This window comes from Myxocyprinus asiaticus, chromosome 11 (assembly GCF_019703515.2).
Source record: "Myxocyprinus asiaticus isolate MX2 ecotype Aquarium Trade chromosome 11, UBuf_Myxa_2, whole genome shotgun sequence".
In the NCBI taxonomy this organism is placed as follows: Eukaryota; Metazoa; Chordata; class Actinopteri; order Cypriniformes; family Catostomidae; genus Myxocyprinus; species Myxocyprinus asiaticus.
The window spans coordinates 43288497-43313504 of record NC_059354.1 but is presented as its reverse complement, the minus strand read 5'-3'; the positions used below and the strand labels follow the sequence as shown (position 1 = coordinate 43313504).

Here is a 25008-nt window from a genome sequence, read left to right as displayed (position 1 = left end):
GGTTCAACTTTTGCCGCACTGAGTCATGTGGCAAAACAACATTGCGCCGATCACAGCAGAGTTTGTCTTTGGGAGAAACGAAAACAAAACTACATCTGGTAAGAAACATCAAGTTTTTACATTGAAACCTGTTTGAGTCAAAAGACTAGTCTCTAGTTTCATCTGATATGCCATTTTCAAATTTCGTAGATTTATCGCGAAATGGCACGCTGTTAAACACAATGATCGCAGGCGAGGACTATAGGTCTATTTCTCCCTTAGAAATCCTTTATTCACTGTGCATTATCACACTGGGAATCAATGGGTGCACTGTAAATACTAATAGTAATCTCAAATTATAAAAAATAGTTTACTCAACTTAATCTTACATTTTTACTATTCTTACTAGTTTAAATTAAGTTACAGTTACTCTCTAAATCCTAAAGTTGTCATTAATAAAAACATTTAAGTGGTCCTAATTAAACAGTACTTGAAATGTCACATTTTGGAATCATAACTCAAATACATAAGTTCTTTAAAATTTGGCTTCGAGTACTACTAACTTAAAATGACGAAGTACAAAATTGCGGCTGTGTGGAATACCCATAAACCCTTGCGCTTGAATAAATGTTTGTTTGGTCAAAACAAGGGAACTTATGTAGTAAAATAATAGTTTTTTATTTAAAAAAATGTATTTAGTTTTCATTCTTATGACTATTGTTGTTGTTTTGTTGATAATTGAGATTTGTGTTAAGTCACCATGAGGGTGATAAGTGTTACCTCTGGTGAAATTGGAGCCTGTTTAGTTTAAGCCGTTCTTCTTTACTCAATTGTACTTTACAAAGGGCAGATTTATGTGCACTATGAAGTACTGAGTAGAGTCCAGTGTGCCATATGGCTAACTTAGAGTCTAGTCATATGTTCCCTTGTCTCTCATATCTTTCCGTATAAGACATGCTATAACCCAATTTAAATAATTAAATCAAAGCAACGATACTTTAATCATAGATGAGTTAAGCTTACTTTTAACTGGTTAACGTTACTTAAAAAATTACATTCAGTTTACTTGAGCCAAATAAGTATGTTTACTTAGAAAAAGCATGCAAACCGATTGGCTTGAAAAATCTAAGTAAGGTCAACTAATTAGATTTTACAGTGTGCATTCAAAAGATGCAAAATATCTGTATACAGAGTAAGGATGAATATAAGGAGCATTTCAAACTGCTCGGAGACCAGTGCAGACAGACAGCACACTGGAGGTTAAGTCATTCACTAAATAGGGAGCATCCTATACAGCCAAGTACATACATTCCAAACTTCAGGTCAAAAGTTCAGTTTCAGGCTGCAGATTATGTTTGGACGACTCAACATGGTTGGCAGACATGGGACAATTATAATCAGTACATAAATTCCGAATTTTAATGCTACATTTTATTTTGACATGACTGTTAGTGACTGGACAATGTTGGCCATTATTGAGAATCAGAATTAATTGTGCTAATTTCTGATGGGTAAAATGCTTCAATACTGGCTATCACTTGTTTGTTTGACTGTGCAAAGAGAGAACATTGAGATTTTGTTGCCAAAGTAGAAAAAAAAAAAACCATTGTAACATAAAAGTCAAATCAAGTTAAATAATTTTTATTTGTATAGTTTTTTTATTTGTGCTTTTCCCAATACACATTGTTCCAAAGCAGATTCATAGAAAATAAACTGTAATGTCTATAATGCCTCAAAAACCAACACTCCTAGAAACATAATAAGCAATTTGAAAAAAAAAAAAAAAATTTACTTTCTATAGCTTGATATTATTTAAAATTATAAAACTTAGTCCCGCTGTCCCCATATGAGAACATACGTTTTTAGGAGAACTATTTGCTCTTAATAAAAATTTTCCATGGTTATTAGGGGCTACTAGTTACAAATCAAAAAGGGAAATGGAAAATGAACAGCAGTCGTGCTTAGGTCTCAGGAGGTTATATATATTATATTTTATTATATGAAAAATGCAGTGCAGAGACTTCTATGAACATTTTTGTGTGATGATGCAAACGAGTCTTTGAAACAGAGATTTGAATTGACTGACTGAAACAGTTTGAACTGCTTTACAGAAATTAATCAAATTACAAACAGTTACTGCATTTATGGTAAATATAAGCCTTGGAAGGAACAATAGCGAAACAAGTCTAATGACAAGGTCTTTTGGAAACTTTATAGCCATAAAATAATAAAAATCATTGCAAAAATATTCACAATGTTGCTTTATTTGATAGTGCCACCAAAATTGTGAATATTTTGTGAATATTCAATATGTCACTCAGCCCTAATCCTAACTTGATGATTTTGAAGGAAGTTGTTTGCTTGTTGTTTTTAGCAGCACACATCCTCGTAAAGCAACCTGGACTCTCAGCAAACAATGTTTCAGTTTTCCCACATAATCTGTACTGTGTGTGCTGTTCTGCTTTGCCCTAATACTTGTTCTGGTCAAACACAGCTCTTTGGCTGCAGAGTGCACAGTGAAGAACAGTAATTACTACAGCTCCTCACACCCACACACATTTTTCCTGTCATCAGTTTTAATGATTGGCCCTGGCCACAGTCTTCAAACCCCTGGCATGTGTTAGTATTGTTCCCTGCAATTTAGCCATGCACTTGAGGCGGAGAATATTAGAGGTGAAATTATTAAGTAAAAATACAGAAGAAAATTAGTGAAACTCTGAGGGAACTACATTTACTCATATGATTATTTTGGGAATTCAAAGAAAAGGCAAGTATATATTATTGTATATAACCCTTTGAAACATGACATCCACTACACTGAAGAGATCTCTTAAGGTAAAAGGTGTAATGTCTGCGCCAAAAGCATCACAAAATCGGATTGCAATAATTACGGTTTTCAAACAGGTTTCTTGAACATTCCCTCCATCTGACATTGGGTAGACAAACAGATAGTCCAACCCCCAAATTCATGGCATTAGTTAAGCCAGTGTTGCTGTGCCGGTCTGGTTGGGACGCTCAAACAAACAGAGCAATTTTTTGATAGATCCACATAGCCAAAGTGTTTACACTTTTTGGGGAAATCAATCTACAAATGGCTTACTTATATTTACTTAAAGTCTTTTCATATCAAGCTGGGATAGGAGAAAGTATCTGAACATTGAAAAATGACACACATCACCTTTAAAAGCCATTTTTCCCATGACTATCACAATTCAGTATGCAAATATTACAATGGCGCCATCACTATTGGTTACATTTTATTTTTCTTTTTTTTTTTTGAAGTCAATAGAAGTCAATTAATCTTAAATTTCTTATTTAATGTGTTTTTCAAAAACAAAAATAGATACTGTAGCACACAGAAGACTGAAATTCTCCATTTAAAAAAACTGGAATGGAGTCTGTACGTCGAATCAGTACAGGCTGAATTAATTACAGAAGTTTAATACGTAGGGTTGGGGATTTGGAATAAACCATAACCAGAATGGCTAATATAAACACAGCCTTGCGAAAGAGAGAGATTGAGAGAGAGAGAGAGATTGGGGAATGATTAAATTCTAGTTTTGAAGCAAAAAGAAACATTAAGGTTTTTTTCGACCCCTTTGTCATTTAATGCTTCATGCATTAAATTGTTCAACTATAACCGTGTGTTTAGGAGTTGAAATCTAAATGATGGAGACGATCATTACCGGACTAAATATTTTCATCTGTGATGGTTTCGTTAAGCTCTGAAGCCTGAGATAGCAGTTGTTTTATTGAAACTGAATGTTCTATTTGGGCCACAGCACTGTAAATCACAGCTATTAATTTTGATGCTAGTCGAAGGACCAAGTTCAGTTATTGCATGTGGTTTTTATCAAGCTCAGCAAATGGGAATAAATAAGTCTGTTTCGATGTACAGGTGGAGAGGGAGACATCTGTGCAGCAATGGAGTGTTTGCATTTGTAATACAGTGTGCTGGACTTGTTCTGACTTGTTCGATGCAATCAGTGATGTCTAAGAATCGTTTTTACACATTAATTATAAGCAATTTCCGTGTTTATGTGGCCTGGTTTGAATATGTGGAAAATAAGGGAAAATTTGTTAACTCTTAACATCTTGTTGACAAACTAATCAGATAAATTTTTAAAATCCTTTGGCATTCTTAACTGGAGGGTCATGTCCCAAAAATGCATTGCAGTTCTGTTCCAATAGGATTGTGGGCAGCAAGGAAAAACATGGCTAAATGCAAATAATAGAATGAAAATAACCATATTTTTGTGCAAAATAAATATTTTATCAATGTTTAAAAGGGTTGATAAACCATTATTTTATGTTTTTTTTTTTTTTTTTGGTGCAGGTCAAAGTTTGTGCGTCAAATAAGGTATTTTGTCACAAATTAAGCAGATGCTTACGTGGACAAGTTGTGCGATATGCACTTTTCCTTAAAAACCATGAACAAAACTATGCATGGTAAAAGAAAATACGACCCAGACTTCATTTATGTACATGTTCAAAGAGGATAAACATGGTTTGTGCCGACCTCAATGTGTTTTGCACAGTGAATTATTGGCTATATAAATATACTAAATACATAATGATAATATATTTCCATTTTTTTATTTAAATAAAATTTTTTGATAAACTGGTGTTGGGTCGCCAATGTGGAAATCACATTGTAAAATCTTGGTCCTGAAGCAAAAAATCTGTTTTTGAACACACTGTACCCACAAAATGAATCGAGCGAAACAACTATGTCCGTAATTTGATTTTGTTTTATAGCTGTGAAGCGGTTTTATGTAACCAAACGATGTTGGTAAGGCAGCCACAAGACTACAAGAGGACCTTTGTGGGCGTCCAATAGCCTAGACTTGTTGGACAACATCAGAGAAGATAAGCCAAAAACCATTTCTTGTATGGCGCATTAATCCTTTTAGAGTTTAACTTAAACTGACAGCCATTGATTCCCAGTTATTTTTCAAGCTTTTTTCCAAACAGATGAAATGAAATGGAAAAAAGCCCATTTGTAGCTTTTTTTTTTTTTCAAAGAGCGTACATGTACCACCCCAGTTCATGAATAAAGCAGCTTTATCGTGCATTATACCTCCTGGGGTGCCCTGCGTTTCACAAAAGCATATAAAAAATGCTAAACGCACTTTTAGTTTACAGTTACCATAGGTTTTTTTTTTTTTGTTTTTTTTGTGCCGTTAAAAGGATGTGTTAACCATCAAATACAAAATATAAATGTTTAGTTGACATAAAGCCACAAGAGCAAAGCTCTTAAAAATCAGTGTGTAACTGGTAAAGATGGGCACACACACACACACACACACACACACACACACACACACACACACACACACACACAGAGCAGCCGCGTGTGTGTCTGTCTGTCTGTCTCTCTCTCTCTCTCTCTCTCTAAATGGCACTCCCGGCTCATCTTTATCTCCCAGCTGATTACCACAATTCAGCGCCGGGCGTGCGTCTTCACGGCCTGGCCACGCCCTCCTCCTCGTCACACTCCTCCGCTTCCCGATTCAGGCCGGGGAGACCTCCAGCATGACGTACTCCCCTCCCCTCTCTTCCTGGAGGGGAAGTGTCGCCCTTCCGGCCATCCTTCTGCCGGCAGGTCTTCCCTGCTTATCTGGAGCCCTGGGAGAGACGAGGGGAGGGAGAATGAAGAGGGAAAGAGCAAGGGGAGAGAGAGTGAGAGAGAGAGAGAGAGAAAAAAAAGTGGCTCGCCGGTTCCCAGACACACTGTTGCCTGGTCCTCAGCCAGCTGGGTAGCGGTCTTCCGCGACACTGGGCGATGGCACTGGACATCGCCTCCTGCTGGCCGGCAGCGAGCTCCTCCACCCCTGGCAGCGGCTCCTCCACTCCAGGCGGTCAGCAGCAGCTTCTCCGTCTACTGGCGAATGGCAGTGGGCTTCCGCATCCTGGTGAACCGCTCCAGTACCACCATACCTCCAACAGCGGCGAGGGCTCTCTGACAGTGCAGGGTTTCGGCACCAGTGTAACGGGTAAAGATGGGCAAGGAGGAGGCGGGAACCGGCAGAACAGTCAACATAACTTTAATTACACAAATTAATTTAAACAAACATTAACACACACACACACACACACCCAAAGTGGCCGTGTGTGTCTCTCTCTCTCAAACTGGCGCTCCCGGCTCGTCTTTATCCCCCTCCCAGCTGATTACGACAATTCAGCGTCGGGCTTGCATAGTCAAGGCTCGGCCATGCACTCCTCCTTGTCACACTGGCTATAATTTTTTTGGATCATACTCAGGCTGATTATGTCTCGCTACTTGTTCTCTGATTCATACAAGAAAGCCATGGATTTCTTTTAGCAGTGCATTGAACTGGAACTGAGCCTTTTCCTCTCGTCACATACATGATTAAAAATCTCCATGGCACATTAAATGAGATCCTTTTTTATTGCACGTCTGATTGGACCTGTCATTGTGTCTTATAAATGAACATGGTGTTACTTACACTGATCAAAGTGTATTAGGGGCCAGTTTATTCAGCAATGTCACATTAACAGTATGGCTGGCTTCTAATACAGTGAAAGTACATGATCCAATTGTCCAGTCAAGGTGAATTACTATTTGTGTAAATGAAAAGAGATTAATTTACTGATCGTACAAATTAAAAAAAAGGTATTTGATTTAAATAAATCTCATTTGCAACAATGTAACAATCTCACTTGTAAGTTTTAATGAGCTCACTTGTATGTTCACGCTTGAAATGATCTTTCATTCAGTACAGAAAGTAGCTACTGAAAGTAGTCATTTAACATATGCTTTAATCCAAAGCAACTTATTAATAAATGTATACTTACTACAGGGACTGTGCCCCTGAAGTAAAGGAATGTTTCAGGTTCAAAACAAGTTAAGTTCTATCAACAGGATATGTGGTATTATGTTGATTACCACAGAAAATTATTTTGACTCGTCCCTGAGTTTTTTTTTATTGTGTTTATTTTTTTATCATGTTAATAGTGCAGGGCAGTCATGACGAAGACATCACCGTATAGCAACTTTTTTTCCTGCTTCATGAAAATATCTTTGTCATGCCGTTCTCACCCCAGTTCGGACGATTCTGTCACAGGCTCGGCAGTCTTCGGAATCATGATGTTTTATTACACTTATAAATATATTAGTTTAGTTGCATTATGCTATCATATGCTATATTCTATATATACTATATCTATATTATAATAAATGTATTTTTGAACGCCTAACTCCACCCCTACATCTAAACTTTTTTTTTTCAGTTAAGGCATACAGTTCATATATATATATATATATATATATATATATATATACCGCTGCACGACATGACCACATTACCACCTCAGGTGTGCATTATTTTTAAACAATTCAACGGTCTGTCTTCAAATATTCCTTACATAACTAAACAACAATATAAAAGATGTAACAAGCAGATACAAGTACAGTCACAATAATTTATTCAAAAAAATAACAAAAAAACTTTAAAAGTATTCCAAAGGACTCATGCTGCATTTAAAGTCTTGTGAAACTAGGGATGTCCTGATACAGGTACTGGTATCTAATGTACTTGTACTCGAGCTCATAAAAATGCTCTGATGCTCAGTGCACAAATTAAAATAACGTTATGCCCTAGTATGATTATTGAACCGTTAAGGCTGTGATTTAATAAGATGAATATATAGTTTGCATGTTATGCACGCTTTAAATGTGAGCACTTGTGAATGCATGAAGCAGGTGGTGTCATTCGGACGCCGGCTGATTGTCCCTTTTAGAGCTCCTTGGCTCATATACGAAAAACACCATCATGAGCATCGCATGCTCTGTTTGTAGCAGATGACAGCAAGCAGAGTGCTAATTCACTTTGTAGCATGAGACACATACTAAAAATATATTTAATTAAATAGCAGCCTTTTGCAGTTTAATAAACACATTGGGTCACAAAGCAACCTGTTTGCTGGAAGTGAGAAGCTACCATCAAAACAACACAGAAACAGTTCAAAATAAAAGATTTGCCAAAATAAAAGCTCAATTTAAATGGAAAAAAGTACGACAGAAACATATCACTACTGTATATGGTAGTTTTGTAATATTCACTGTAATACTACTACTACTAATAATAGTTATTATCATAATACATTAATAGTAATTGTATTATATTTAAGCAATATTTCACATCTGTGATGCAGCATTTTTTTGTTTTTACAAAAATTACTCCAATGTTGTATTTTGGATTATGCTCTGAGGTTCTGTATAAAAGCACTTCATTTGATAAGAATAATTCTGTTTAAATGAATTCATTTATTTAGACGCAATTTTAATTATAACATTTAAATAAACTGTTGATATGTAATTCAGAAAAAATAAAACTAAACAACAGGTATCAGTGAATACCGAAAAGGAAGTATCGGTACTCATACTCGTTCTCCAAAAAAAGGGTATCGGGACATCCCTGTCTGATAACTCTGTTTGAGGACCAGAGTGAAATTGAAGGTTTTGTTCACTGAAATTCTTCGTCTCCGTAAAGGCAGTCTCATCTCATTCAAAAAATATACATCCAAACATTTGCATGTCAACGGCACACGACATCACTGACGTCAAAGCTGTCGTAACGTTTGTTGAGGCAGCAATTTTGAATGTTGGCATGGATTGGGGTCTGACCATTATGCCAAATGGGGACGTTGATCACTGTATAAAGACTTCAGTTTGGATCTGTTTCTCACACAGAGCCACCACATGGCATCAGAGGATCCAGAATGCAGCGCACAAATAGCATGTATTATTTTTATGATAATTTTTATGGTGCTTTTCTCATTTTTTTGAGCTACAACTGGGACATTCTGAAAACTCTATTTGTGTCCCGTGGCAAACAAAACAATGATGAGAGATATTTTAAGTTCCTTTCATTTTTAAAAAGTAGCTTTGGATAAAGAATTTAAATCCTCTGAAATTAGTTAAATACGGCATCAGACATTTAAAAATACAGGCAAAGGGTGACATTATGGTGATGTAGGCAACAGACAAAAAAAATACATTTTGATGTTGCAGGTAAAAAGTCGCTATAGGGAAATATCATTATAAGAGTGTGTTGAATAGTGAAAAATTCCCTGATTTTCATCGTGCTAATTTTGCTCTCAGACTATTGGACATCTCCCTCTCATGCCAGTCTTATTCCACAGTGTGCTCTCAAATGTTCTGCTTCATTTGGTTGATAATGATAAGTGTGTTTCCACTCATGACTGCCCGCTCTCTCCAGTGCACCTTCTCTCACTCTCCTCTTATTCGCTGCTCACTATTTAAATTCCCCATCTATGCACCAGTGCAGATCCTTTGTCCCTAGAGTTTAAGAAGTTTTAACTCTCCTTATTATGATTCCTCGTGACTCTCTCTCTCTTTTTCTGCAGGAAATTCCTGTCATAGCAACACACTCCCCGCGTTGGTCCGGACTTCATCTCTAATGATGCAGTCCACTCTGGACATGAAGCCTTTCATGACCTTCCCTGTGGAGAACTCCTCTCCAGTTGGCCTGTTCCCCAATTTCAATACGGTAAGCAGGCCTGCTTTCATCTCGCCTCTCTTGGCCATCCGCCCCGTTAATGCTGGCCTCGTTCCTTTGTGGATTGACACTGATGGAATTAAAATCTTCTCTGTTATGAATAAAAAAATTGAGTGAAAAGAGGTGATGTTCTAATTTTTTGGCATATATAAAGTTCATGATTGAGAGTCCTTCACAAACTGCAGTAGTCATGATATTGTCATGAAGTGTAGTTGTCTGGAAGATGGTCCAAAAATTGTGTGCAAGTGGGTGTTTTCAGAATGGCATTCTATCTACTATTTTTTAAGGACAGTAGTGTGCAGTATGTATGTAAATGTGGAATTTTCTGTTTGCATGGAATTCACAGATGACCCAAGGAGGTCTGGAATACCTAAAGAGAGTTATCCGTTAGGATTAGGGATGCACCGATCCAGTACCTGGATCAGTATTGGCTCTGATACTGACGTTTTTAAACGGATTGGGTATCGGTCCGACGAGCCCGATCCAAATCCGATACTGTGTGATAGTCATGTTCATTACTGTCAAGCTCAAAAAAACGACATAAAAGAACCATAAAAACACCATTAAAGCAGTTCATATGACTCGTGCATTTTATTCAAAGCCACTTGAAGATGTGCAATAGCTCTGTGAATCATAAAAGGCTGTGTTTTATAAGTAAATGTATAAAATGCACGCACAGCTCCAACGCGTTATTGAATGGCGCTGCTCTGTTTACACACACACTCACGATGTCACACACACTATTTTTAGCCTTCATGGGGTGCGCAATATTTGAGCGCTACTCACGAACAACATCTCAGATGTAGATGCTCAATAGTTCGGTTCACTTATAATATGCATTTAGAATGGCACTGGATGTGCATTTTACCAGAATTTGAATAAGAAGCAAATTAAACTACTGTGAACTTGCCTACAGACACATACAGGACTTCCTGGAGAGTTCAGAATGTCAAAATAAAAAGCGTGAGGGTTTATAAGTTAAAGGTGTCATGGAGAGACTCACAGAGGCAGAGATATGAACTCAGTAGCAGGGTTTATTGAACAGATGATTGAAACAGTGATGTAAACTTTGTGAGTAAATCCAGTTGAGCAGAGTGGCAAACAGCAGGTGAGTAATATCCAGACAGGGTATAGACACGATGAACAGATAACTCACTACAGTCTTATGATACTTGCAGGCAATAATGGAGACACGGGTATGTTTGACTTAGTAGAAAGGTGTGGCGTCTCAGAGATACTAATGATGAGAACAGACAAAGAGTGTGTGTGAAAGCAGGGTATATATGCAGTCCTTGATTAGCCACTAATGATATGCAGGTGCGTGTAATCAGAACTCAGGGGAGAGTGAGCGCTGTGACAGCAGTGAGGAAGAAAGAGAGAGAGACCGGTGGATCCGTGACAAAAGGTGCACGATTGAGATATATTACTATAATAATATATTATTATTATTATCATTTGTTTACAAATTATAATAATATTTAAGTTGAATGGGTTCCAAAAAATTACTGTGTGAATGAAAAGTGAGCTGATTTCTTACAACTAAATTGAACAAAAAAGAGATCTGAATCCTTTAAAGTCCAGATACAAGTTGAAAGAAAAAAAAAAAGTCTTCTTTTCTACTGATGACTTATACTGGTATTACTGTTAATTTTGCTGCTACATTATCCAGTATACTAGTTAACAATAAAGTGTTTCTTAATAAGCTATACAGTTATATTGAAATAATGTGTAGTTAGAGGTTTGTGTTTCTTTACATATTAAAGAGTACTCCCAATTAGTTCCACACAATAATGGAAAGATATTCTAAACTGATTATGCAAAAAACAACACTGGTATCAGATCAGGATCGGTATCGGCCGATACTGAGATTTCCGATATCGGAATCGGATCGGAATAAAAAAAGTGGTATCGGTGCATCCCTAGTTAGGATTCCCATTAATCTCAATGTAATTGCTCTGTTGGCGCATGCAGACTCAGAAGTACGCAAACTGGATGCTGCCCTCTTTGCTTCATTGGCACTCAGCTCTGGTGACTCATATTTTTTTGAGCCATAAATGCAATGTGACAGATCACTATATATGCTCTATATAGAGTTGCACTCCTTGCAACAGATAACGAAAAAATATACGCCATCAAGAGCCCACCTAAAAAATCGGACACTGAAAGTTGTAATTTATGTATAATATGCTGTATGTTTTTATAAGGGCAAATACAAAGGAGAATTGAAAAAAGAGCTTTAAAGCCTGGACCCCCATGAAATATGGACGAAGCTATGAGTTGTTCTCCTCTGTAAATATGTTCAGTTCTAATGAGCTTTGGTTGATTCAATGATTGGAAGTTTATTCAATGATAAGAGCCTGATGAAAGGAAAACAATATCAGTTAAGGATTCCTACTGTCAGAATATTTGAACATAGCCCTGTATAAATTTAGGTGTTGATTAGTTTTTCTTTTTGTTGGCTTTTGTTAATATCAGTCAAATTTACATCTGCAATCTCAACTCAAAATCAGTGCTTTACGGTCAGATGTGCATATGCAATATTATATTGTTAAAGGCCCTCTGGTGCTACCAAATCAAGTGCCACCATTGTCCGTGTCATTGCTCTCATATGTTAGTCTGGAGCCCTGTTTGTATTATAAAACTGATAGTTGCAACTCTAAATTCTGATTGGATAAGCAATTTTTGAATCCGTTGTAAAATGCCAATACATGCACATCTGTGACGATAAAACCATTGTTATGTAAGAATGGATTTATCGCAACAAAAGTGGACCAAAAAATAAGGGATCCAGGTAGAGGTCTGCATTCCTGCGGAACCCCCGCAGAAACCGTGGGACCTGATTAGATTTCTTGTGGTGCTGGATTAAATTTCCGAGCTGAAGGTGGGAGTGGACGGTACTTCCATGAGATGTGGATGGGAGCGGGCGGTCAGAGAAGAGTCTGAAAAATCCATATAGATCTCTTTTTTATTTGATTAATTAATGAATGCAAACCCCCCACTGCGGGCAGAGAGTGGGTGAACATGGAGTAATACTCAGTGCGAGCGTTCGGGTGTGGGATAGAAACTTGCGGGAGCGGGATGGAAAAACCAGTCCCGTACAGACCTCTAGATCCAGGTACAATGTGAATGGCAATGTGAATTGAGAACTGGGGAATTTTTTTACTCGTTCACTTTTGGGTCAACTGAAAAAGGCCTGTGTTATTTTTAAAGAAACTATACACAGTAACTACACATTTGGGCAAATTCCCGTATCCTGAAGACTATGATCTCACCTGTGACCTCAGCTATGCTCAGATTAATATTCTTAATCAGTGTATTACCATGTGTTTATGTACAACAACACTTAATTAATTAATTATTTTTTTTTTTTTTTTTTCAGTTTTAGGGTTTGCGGAGTGACTCCATTTTGCATTTGTTGCTCAGAAGTGTGGACACCCTTAATTTCTAAAGTCTGTGTATTGTTCTGATTATATTGTGCAGCTCTAGTATGCCGTAAAGTAGGCTATATTTCAAACTGACCTTAGCCGGTTTGTGTTTGAGGGGGAGATCTGTGGCTGCCGATCCCTCACACATTGATTCAAGCCCCTAAACCCAACCCCTAAAATTAGATGGAGCAAAATCGATTTTTTGCTTTTATCTCCCCTAACCCAGACTGCTGCGGTGATGGCAATGAAGGGAGACAGAGAATGGCTGATGAGATCTGGAATGGAAAGAAAGTCAGTCTGAATTTGGGGCTTGTTTAACTGCTGCTGCTTTTATTTTCCCACTCAAAATCCTTCTCTTTTCACTTTCTCCCTCTGTTTTTTTTTTTTCTCCAGAATTCAGAATTTAAGAATTGTATCAAAAATGTGATCAGAATCAAAGAAATGTAATATAAAATAACACACAACTGAGGAATTGTATTAGTCCAACTCAAGTTTTTCAACAAAACACGAATAAATACATAATTAATTTGAATTACCTGTAATATTTTCCTATTTATTCCCTGCTTTGTAGAATGCATTCTCTCAACTAATTAGACAAATTTCTCTTATCTAAGTTCAATAAAGTCAAAACAATTATGAAAGCTGTCAAAACATTTTAATTATATTAAATAGAAAATTCCATAGGTGGAACTTGAAACATTGATTATTAATATAATGTTTCTTAAATACCTAATTTTGTGTGTGAATGATAACATGTTCATGGTTAATATATTCTGAAAAATATAATTATTCATTATTAAAAATGCCACCCATACCAGTTATATAAATTTCTTTGAATTTCATTCCATTTTTTTACGTCCTTATAGAGGCAGATTACCCAAAAGTAAATATTCTGGCTTAATTTTCTCACCCTCATGTTGTTTCCATCCGTATGACTTGTTCTGTGGAACTCAAAAGGAGAAATTAAGCAGAATAATGGTCTCAGTCACCATTCACTTTCATTGTATGGAAAAAGAATGCAATAAAAGTCAATAGTGATTTGATTGTATTATTCTGCCTAACATCTCTTTTTTTGTTTCACAGAAGAAACAATGTCATACAGTTGTGGAATTCATACACATGAGGGTGAGTATATGATCTCTTTAAATTCAAATGCGAATTACGTTTTGCATCCATGAATTGAATTGGATTTTAAAAGGCATTCTCAATTCAATTCAATTTACTTTCCTACAGTGCCTCAAAGTGACAACACTCTTAAAAGCAGTTGGATAGTGAAAGCCTGGGTCAGAGTCACCTGTTAGCATGCACTCACCAGGACATCTCCTGTTGACCGTGTTGTTTTAACAACCCAGCATCCACAGGACGATTTGCGCCATAAATAAACAAATAAACACAGGAAAAGCTGTCATAATTACTGCTTGACTGTTCGTGAAAATCAAGAGTTCTCCAGGCTGCAATCAGGCCATCGCAAAATTAGCCTAATTATACCATCTTCCTACAAGGCCATCAAATGAATTAATTTCTCCTAATGATGCTAATCACAGTAGTCTCTATTGAGCTTCCAAGGAATGGCATAATTATAGTTAGCAATGCACATGATTCACAGTCATTTTCGAGGTATTATTTGATAAGTGCTGTTGTTTGTGTGTCTCATATAATGATCTCACCTCTCCTGTTGCTCCGACTCTCCTTCAATCAACATTTGTGTTTCTCAACTGGGTCATTCCTGCTATGCAGTAGATTGTCATGTTTTTGTCGTATATGCTTAAATACAGTATTCTGGATAAAAATGTAATTCACAGTCTTAAAGATTGAAATCATACTAGTTTCTTTTTGCATCAAAATATCACAGTTAATTGAACACAAGGGTGAATTTTAAATAATTCACTACTTTGGTTTGAGGAAATGCTGCCATTTTTGCCATGTCCCCACATGTTTCTCAAATGATTGAAAATCTGGCAATTTATCAAGAAATCTTCCAGGTGTTTCTTTATATTTTCCTTTCTCTAATCAAAATGTTTCAACAAAACATGTTAAAATATAGTTTTAAAACTGGTAAACAGTTTATACACTGGCGGCCAAAAGTTTGGAATAATGTACAGATTTTGCTCTTATGGAAAGAAATTGTTACTTTTATTCACCAAAGTGGCATTCAACTGATCACAATGTATAGTCAGGACATTAATAATGTGAAAAATTACTATTACAATTTGAATTTTTTTTTTTTTTTTAGAAATTCTTAAACTACTTCAAAGTGTTCTCATCAAAAAATCCTCCACGTGCAGCAATGACAGCTTTGCAGATCCTTGGCATTCTAGCTGTCAGTTTGTCCAGATACTCAGGTGACATTTCACCCCGCGCTTCCTGTAGCACTTGCCATAGATGTGGCTGTCTTTTCGAGCACTTAGAAAACACCTTACAGTCTAGCTGATCCCACAAAAGCTCAATGGGGTTAAGATCCATAACACTCTTTTCCAATTATCTGTTGTCCAATGTCTGTGTTTCGTTGCCCACTCTAACCTTTTCTTTTTGTATTTCTGTTTCAAAAGTGGCTTTTCTTTGCAATTCTTCCCATAAGGCCTGCACCCCTGAGTCTTCTCTTTACTGTTGTACATGAAACTGGTGTTGAGCGGGTAGAATTCAACGAAGCTGTCAGCTGAGGACATGTGAGGCGTCTATTTCTTAAACTAGAGACTCTGATGTACTTATCTTCTTGTTTAGTTGTACAACTGGCCTTCCACATCTCTTTCTGTCCTTGTTAGAGCCAGTTGTCCTTTGTCTTTGAAGACTGTAGTGTACACTTTTGTATGAAATCTTCAGTTTTTTGGCAATTTCAAGCATTGTATTGCCTTCATTCCTCAAAACAATGATTGACAAACGAGTTTCTAGAGAAAGATGTTTCTTTTTTGCCATTTTTGACCTAATATTGACCTTAAGACATGCCAGTCTATTGCATACTGTGGCAACTCAAAAACAAACACAAAGACAATGTTAAACTTCGTTTAATGAACCAAACAGCTTTCAACTGTGTTTGATATAATGGCACGTGATTTTCTAGTACAAAATTAGCAATTTAGTTTAGTTCAAAAATGACTTTTTTCAAATTTTTTGCATCAGTAATGTCCTGACTATACTTTGTGATCAGTCAAATGCCACTTTGGTGAATTAAAGTACCAATTTCCTTCCAAAACAGCAAAATCTGTACATTATTCCAAACTTTTGGCCGCCAGTGTAGGTTATTCCTGTACTTAATATCACTTTACATTCTGTTAGTCTTTTGTAATAAGCCAGTTCCTTTTTGACATCATCCTCTGGGAAATTACATTATTTTAACAGTACAAACATCTGCAAGTTTTAGCAATGAATTTTATGAATACTGTGATGTTTTGTGGGATCATTTGGCTTGTTTCACTCTAAAATTAAAGAATTCGGTATATTAACCTAAAAATGTCAAAATTAACTTTAAATATTGAAGTAATTCATGTAATTAACCCTCATGTTAAGCTAGCTCTCAATCCCTCATTGAGCTATGGTTATTTGAGCTCTATTTTTCTGTCGTGTTAGGCGTCATGTTATTTGTCTTGCCACTGCATAAATTATTAAGCTGTAATTAATAAAGTGCCTGAGCTTGACCTGAGCATTTTTCTGAAAGTCTGGTGTATCCTTTTATAGAAACACTTTGTGAAATTACAAACACAATCATGCTCATTTTTTAAAACTGGAGTTCAAAAGCTACAGTACTGCATAACAGGAATGACCCAACTAAGCAAACAGCCCTAACTGAATGTGTATAACAGGCATTAGAGATATTTTGAGGAAAGAGAACTGCCATTGTTTACTGTGCGGTAAAAACAAACAGTACTGCTTGTGTGTGCCCTGACATATGCTTCTTCTGGCACTCCATCTGAGCCGACTGTTTGTAGAACATCATGAGCAGGTGTCCTTATGTATAATTAGTGCTTTCTCCTCTCCCAATGCAGAGCAGGAAGCCTGCAGTTCCTCCCAAGCTGCTATTAACGTGATCCACCATCTTCTGAACATGATATCTGAAAAAAAAAAAAAACTGCACATGCTGCTTTTTCACCTGATGATAATAATATGATTGGTCTCCCAGTCTGACTTGCTGAAAAGAAACCCAAACCCTTCTAAAACCAGCAAAAACGTAACCAGATTAACCACGCTGGGAGACAAGCAAACCACCTTTAGGCTGGTTTAAGTTATTGTTTTCCCAGCAGTGCCATCACAATCAATTCAGACTACAATTTCAAAATATAATTTTGTAACCTAATGTAATATAATTTATGGACCCACAATGTACTTAATATGTATGGACTTGTTGTTGCATTGTACTTACATTTAACGTACCTGCATTTCAGTACATCTGTAAATACACTGTTAATCTTACCCCAAAACCTAACCTAACCCTACCCTTACCCTAAATCCTAACCCTACCCCTATTCCTGAACCGATACACGTGCTTTGTCCTATCTAATGCGACACAGCAGGGCACTTCTTGTCTGGTGAATGACTGGCTTAAGTGGGCATTTCTTGACCAGAATGAGCACATAAAATGCAATGTGGCGACTTCCAATGGGAAACGGGTGACAAATAGGTGACTGCAAAGTGCAATTACCCATGCCATGACTTTTAACTCTAACTAAAACTGCTGTTTTTAATTTTATGGTAAAAATGCTGATGTTTATTAGAGGCATATTTTACCCTTGGAAAAGAGTACAGTGCTCTCTGCTCGATTAGAGGATGGCGGAATGGACTAGCAACCATCAATTCACAACCTTTGCGTGTACACGTACATCAACCTCAGTAGCAGCACATGTGAATCTTGTGAGAATTTTGCAGAACTACATGTAGCTGCACAATAAATACACTGTATTGTATCTGTTTTAATGTTAGGTCATAGTAGTTAAAGCAGCCTGGTCTGATGAAATTTACGTGAACATGACAACATTTTTGCAATTCAAAATTCACGTGCTGTATATCATATTTTGCTGCAGGTTTCCAGTGAAATGTCCAGCTGTGGGCACCAAAAGCAAGTTAAATTGTGTCATATTCAGATGCGGTTTTAAGGTGAATTTTAGATTATTATAGTTTTTAAACATACCTCCCAAACCTAAAACTTTTGCCTGAACCTAACCAATAATGTTTTAAAATATAAATGAGACATTTAAAAAAAAGACATCCTTACCTTATCAATGCCTAAACGTAACCATTAGTGTTTTAAAACGCAGAAGCAAAATGAAAAAGCACATTTTCTGAAGCAATTGTGCTGCTTCAATGACTCTGTAATGTCACGTGCCAGCTTGAGTTCATGGCCGGACTTGAACCGCAGTTCTCTAAATCCAATGCCCTATCAAGTAAGCTACCGCACAAGCTATCTGTATGGGAATATGGTTGTATATGTAGGTGAGTCTATAATAAAAGCATTAATATATGTTTTTTTCATAAGATGTTTTTGAGTAAAAGTGTGTCGACATCATAAGTATTTATAAAGTCATTATCAGCCATTAAAGTCATGATTTGAGTGAAAGTGAATAAAACACAGTTGTTGTAGCGCCTCTAGTGTTCATTTCTCCTGGAATTTGCAGGGAATTGTACCTGGAGACACGTATAACAAGTTTTGCAAAAAGTTATATAGAGTCACATTTTCACTATGAGACCAGGTTGCGTTAAAGGCACCAAATGTAAAGTGGTACCTAATTTTTACTATATTCTAAAATAATATAATAAAACAATTTCTTTTGATTAGGCACTGTTTTTTCAGCATTACAGGAAACATTGTCGGCAGAAGAATGCAGATGTTCAAGAGCCATTACTGGAACCGAACAGCATGAAAATCATTTGGTTCCGGTATTTTATTTTTTTTTATGAAAAAAGAACCAGTTCCAACCCTAATGGGCACAAATAATAACAACAGTAAGAGAAAACAATGCAATTTGCCTTGTCGTTTGGGAAGTATATTGAATAAATCTCTGTGGTTGAGGCAGCACATTGGATAAAGAGGAGTTAGTCATCAGTGTGATTGTGATTTTGTGCTTGAGAGAGCTGTGCGGATGAGGGATGATCCCAATGTGATTACACAGTGAGCCATAGTCACGGCTCTCTCTCTCTCTCTCTCTCTCTCTCTCTCTCTCTCTCTATATACTACTGAAAACAATGCTGCAAAAGTCACAACAGACTGAGGCAGGTTTGTGCTCAGCCAGGTGTTCTCAGCCATGAAGAAAAGCAACGCATAATCCATCTGCTCTCTTTCTGTTCTTCAGAGATGAACGGTCTCTAGCTTTGGCAAGGGCACAGCTATCAGCGCACTCAAAGACATTCTTACTATTACAGGGACAAGATATCATTGAGGGAGCTTGTAAATTGGTTGGGAGAAAGAAAGAAAGAAAGAAAGAGAGAGAGAAAGAAAGAAATCTGACTGACAGATCATCATTTCAAGTAATTTTAAGTTTCCGAGTCAAAGTGAAGTCCGAGTGAGCGAGCATACTTATGTTTTTTCGTGTGCTGTTCCATAGACGTGTTCTACACCTGTGCACTATGACTGTGTTGTGATACTCTTTAGTGCTGTCCATGTGCAGCACAAGGCCTGGGCTACGTGGGCTTAAGCCATGAATGTTTTCAGTAAAGCCCTAAATATTTTTACCATCTTGTAGTGATATCAGAAGTACCAGTGCTTCACTATTAAGTTGATACTAAAACATATTACTGTATATTTGAATATTTTAACAATATATTTTAAAATAAAAATAATAAGACCTGTCTTTCTAAAGCATCGATAACCCCAAATACAGACTTAATTCAGTACCCCTGCGCTGTCTTTTTGGCAGCTGATTTCCAGCACTCATATACATTCACCGAGCACTTTCCTTTTTTTTTTTATATATATATATATTTTTTTTTTGTATTTTTTTTTTTTTCTCCCCTTTTCTCCACAATTTGGCATGCCCAATTCCCTATGCACTCTAAGTCCTCGTGGTGGTATAGTGACTCGCTTCATTCCGGGTGGCGGAGGACAAATCTCAGTTGCCTCCGCGTCGGAGACCGTCAATACGCGCATCTTATCACTTGGTTTGTTGAGACGTAGCGCGTGTGGAGGCTTCACGTTATTCTCCGCGGCATCTACGCACAACTCACCACACGCCCCACCGAGAGCGAGAACCACACATTATAGTGACCACATGTGACTGTACCCTCACTATCAACCGGGCCAATTTGGTTGCTTAGGAGACCTGGCTGGAGTCACTCAGCACGCCCTGGATTCGAACTCATGACTCCAGGGCTGGTAGTCAGCATCTTTACTCGCTGAGCTACCCAGGCCCCCACCGAGCACTTTCCTAATAAAGTGCCCGACATTGTCTTCTGCTGTTGTAGCCCATCTGCCTCAAAGTTTGACTTGTTGTGCATTCTGAGATGTTATTCTGCTCACTACAATTGTACAGAGGGGCTATCTGAGTTACCGTTGCCTTTCTGTCAGCTCGAACACATCTAGCCATTCTCAGTCACATTTCTTATGTGACTTTTTTTTATTTTTATGTTGATTATTTTCTCATTCAAAATGTTTCAAGGCACTTTCTCCAAAGCATCCTTGGAGACAACACGCCTGGTACATTGTTTCAGACTGATATTCCCAGTCATGTTTATTGTTGGTGAAGGGAGTTTGTTTATTTGATTTTCAGTTATGGCTGAATGGAGGTGAATGCCTGGATGCTATAATTTAAATTCATTGGACAGTAACTGAAGTCTCCGCACTTCCTCTCACGGTAATGTGATTAACAATTTCTGATTGACAGGTAAAGTCACTTTCCTCTAGAGACTGTGAATGCATATTGGGCCTCACCAGGTGCATGCAGAGGTAGAACACAAGAACAATTCCATGATAGCTCTAATACACATTGGCTTTCCTGCTGTTTCTTCTCTCCTGACCCCTCTATTTCCCACAGTCATCATACCTTTAGCCTGTAACTTTCCTCCCCTGAAAGTTGTTGTGGTGGGAGAGTAAGATTTTAATCACAGATTACTGCTGTTCAGCACTATGCACACAGGTGGCATGTCAGTGAGGTAACAGATTGCTGCTGTGTGGCTTTGGATTCCTTTAAAAAATGAGGGGCATTTCCTGTGCTGTGGTTTGAGGGTGGTGTATTGGCGAGGAACTGCATTAGTGACATGCAGAGGTTGTGAATGGATGGTTGCTAGTCCATTCCGCCATCCTCTAATCGAGCAGAGAGCACTGTACTCTTTTCCAGGGGTAAAATATGCCTCTAATAAACATCAGCATTTTTACCATAAAATTAAAAACAGCAGTTTTAGTTAGAGTTAAAAGTCATGGCATGGGTAATTGCACTTTGCAGTCACCTATTTGTCACCCGTTTCCCATTGGAAGTCGCCACATTGCATTTTATGTGCTCATTCTGGTCAAGAAACGCCCACTTAAGCCAGTCATTCACCAGACAAGAAGTGCCCTGCTGCGTCGCATTAGATAGGACAAAGCACGTGTATCGCATATAGAAAACTTCATCTTGTTATTGTACAGACAAAAGATACATTCAAAGCTTTTTGCACTTATTCAAGAATGAACAGAGTGATGTCGATGAGTTTGCAAGTATGTAAAAAAACACTGCAATTGCACAAACTGAAAGATTTGGGTAGAAATTTATAGAATTTAATGGAAATCTATTCTATTCTATGGAAATCTAGAATTTTGAGCAGCCTCCAAAGCCATAGGTCGGTCGGACGGCGAACGGCGACACCGGTGTGCGTACATTCATAGAAAACAATGGTTTAGAAATTTAGGATGCTGTGTGTCGTCCGCCTGATGCGTTCGGTGTGTGATACCATTTTTAAAAGTTCGTATGACCAACATAGTCAGTGACCAATGGCAGTTTGTTTTGTTTTTCTGTGCAATTTAGGGGTGGGTTTATCTGAAATCGTTGATACTACAATAATAGGCTTCCGTGGAAAGAAGCTCCAAATAATTACACAGCATTATTGGTGGAAATGTGTACAGATTTTGTAATCAGAATGTCTGTGCGTCCAAAAGTAATAAGTACAGATTACTTCTAGGGATGTGTGTTTAAATTGTGTGACTAATTTCACTGACGTTTAAACGAAAATTTTGGAGTCGACTAATTTAAAAAGAAACCCTCAGAAAACAGTCAAACGGTGTTTACGCAACCCATTTAAAATACTTCCAACAGCCAAATCCGACGCTAAATTCTGCTGAAAAAGGGGCGTGTACTTGTGACGTGCTTGCCTTGCATTATCATTATTGTAGGCTACATTAAATATAGAACATGACATGCATTTAATGAGTCAACGTTAGCGAATTATTTGAAAACATTTGAATGTATAGTGGAGGACCAATAGAGCAATAGGCCTAATGGCCTTCAAAACGGAATTCACCAAGTAAAAGTTACTTAAATAATTAGAACAGTCAGGACATTACTGAAAATAATTCACAGGTAAGCTAAATATACAAGAAAGAAAAAATGTGCTGAAAAGTTGCATGTATTTCATGATGTGCATTAGCCTATGATCTACACAGTAATATGGCAGCTGTTCGGTTAAAAACGTTAACCAATAACAGGTACGGTGTAAACTACAACTGCAACCCCGGGTCCTTGAATAACGTATAATGTGCGAGTAAATGCAGCCAGTGGAGTTTCTGGTGCCCCCCTAGGGACCGTTGAGCAGTCGGCACATCGTTGAAAATAGCCTTGTTGATCAGCAAGGGAAAAAATGGCATTCCTAGCATTAAACGGTCATATTCTAGGCTACTTACTCAAAATTATACATTTTTGATGAGCAAAATTATCACGTCAACAGGGACCTGACTCACCTGAGGTGACTATCCTGCACTTGAAAAAGCCTGCTTGGCGGGAAAAGAATTTGCAAAACATCCATAGCGACTTGCAAGCCAACGTTTCAGAAATCTGCTTCCCGCACCACCAACGAAGTGATTTCTATACTTTACTCATCTTGCAAGAGGACATTTTCCTGCACGCGCCGTGAGTGAGAGGGAAGAAACACATGCAGCCTGAGGTGAATTGAAACTTTATATACATCTACTCCAGATATTCTCTTTTTTAATAGTACTTTTATTATTAATTATATTTAAAGTGTGTAACATTTAAAATGACAGTAATTCAAGCACAGCCTTTGTAAAAAATATAAAGCCAAACGTAAATGTGTAAAAATGCTGAACAGTTTAATGGGGAACAATACTGACCGACTAGTAATTTCAGCATCGACTAGAAGCATCAGTACCATTTTGTCAACTGGTCTCACACATCCCTAATTACTTTACAGATATAACTCTGAATAATACTGTGTGTGTTTGTGTGTGTGTGTGTGTGTGTGTGTGGGGGGGGGGGGGGGGCAGGTTTAAGTGGTTTACGGGGACTTTTTTTAGGTTACAGACTGGTAATTACAAGGGTATTATGCTATAAATGTGGTTTATGAGGACATTTCTAGTGTCCCCATAATTCAAATCACTTAAAAAACATACTAAACGATGTTTTATTGAAAATGTAAAAATGCAGAAAGTTTTTTTTGTGAGGGTTAGGTTTAGGGGCAGGGTTAGGGTTAGGGGATAGAATCTATAGTTCATACAGTATAAAAATCATTATTTCTATGGAGAGTCCTCATAATGATAGCTGCACCAACATGTGTGTGTGTGTGTGTGTGTGTGTGTGTGTGTGTGTGAGTGAGAAAGAGAGAGAGAGTGGTGTTGCCGTGAGACCAGACCTCCTCTGCTGCACTGCTAAAGTGCACACGCCACACTGTGTCTCTCTCTTTCTCTCTCTCCCTTGGACTGCTCTCTCCACTTGTAATTTCACACTGAAATACACTGTGGACTCTCTCCATTTGCTTCAGGTAAAATATGCCAGGATTGTGTCACATGATGAATATGCTCCAGTTTTCTTTTATGTTCCATCTCATGATTCTGTATTTTGCTTGATTTGTCTGTCTAATGCTTTCCTTCTTAGAGAAATGACTGTTGTGAACTAATGTGTAATGGTTCAGTGTCTTGGAGGCAAAGTCAGTGCTTTTGTGCTAGGGTGTCATGCGTGACTTTGAGGATGCACACGGCATATTTCAGTGCTTGTTAAATTTTGTTCAGTAGTTTTCTTGTCTCATTAAATTCTCTGATCCATGGGTGTAGAGTTGGGTATATGGATGGTTAGAACAAAGTTAAGAGACTACTGGATAATACCAATAATTCTAGCGATCCTAAATGTGACTTAATGTAATGTAAGTATTATTTGTTTCTATGTCATACTGTCTTTCCTAAAATGAAAGTATTTGTCTTCCTTCATGATATAAATTAAGTTACAAGGGATGCTATTCACTGTTACAGTTTTGACTTACAATCTTTATTCACTGAAAATCTTCTGCTCCACTACAGCTCTCAAATATCATTCTTCTTTCTGCATATTTTAACTGGCACGTCACATTCAGTTTCAACACATGTGAGAGCGAATGACATTTTGGCGGCAATGATGTCAAACCGTCAAACATGTTGACACTTTTTTGTTGTTATGTGAAAGCAAACAATTTCAAAGCCATTGCGGAGGGAAGATTATCAGTGTATAATCACTTCTGTTCAACACACAAACGCTATGCTCTAAGAAGACTTGGAATATAGCGCACAAGTTGTATGGACTATTTTTATGGTGATTTTATGGTTTTGTTTTGGAGCTGCATAAAGATCCTTCAATTTTGATATTTTTGTTTCACAGAAAAAATAACGACATACATATTTATTTAGTTTACAAAAGATAGTGGACAAACTCTCTTTCTAAACAAGAACAACTAATCAGCTTTAACATGCAATTTCACTGGGATGGTGAAAACTTGGTGTGTCTGTATAGTTTGATTTTAAAATGTTCTTCCCAATATTTAAACTAAACCTATTCTTAGTTATTCTTAGATTGCAGTTATAAAGTCTATTTGTTGTGTTTTTGTTTTGGTTTTTTGCTGTTAAATTGTTGGCACTCAGGACTTCATTGGAGCAGTGTTGGCATATTTGTCATTCTTTATGAAAG

At 37.4% G+C, this 25008-nt stretch overlaps 1 protein-coding gene across 4 annotated transcripts in view; it reads left to right on the top strand.

Moving 5' to 3' along the window:
- The window catches only part of LOC127447916 (zinc finger protein 385B-like), a 191623-nt gene that overhangs the window by 122505 nt on the left and 44110 nt on the right, over positions 1-25008 (top strand). For all 4 annotated transcript variants that reach the window (XM_051710117.1, XM_051710118.1, XM_051710119.1 and 1 more), the window contains exon 3: positions 9373-9515. In XM_051710117.1, coding sequence (XP_051566077.1) covers positions 9373-9515 — 143 coding nt within the window. The remainder of the gene's footprint in view (positions 1-9372; positions 9516-25008) is intronic.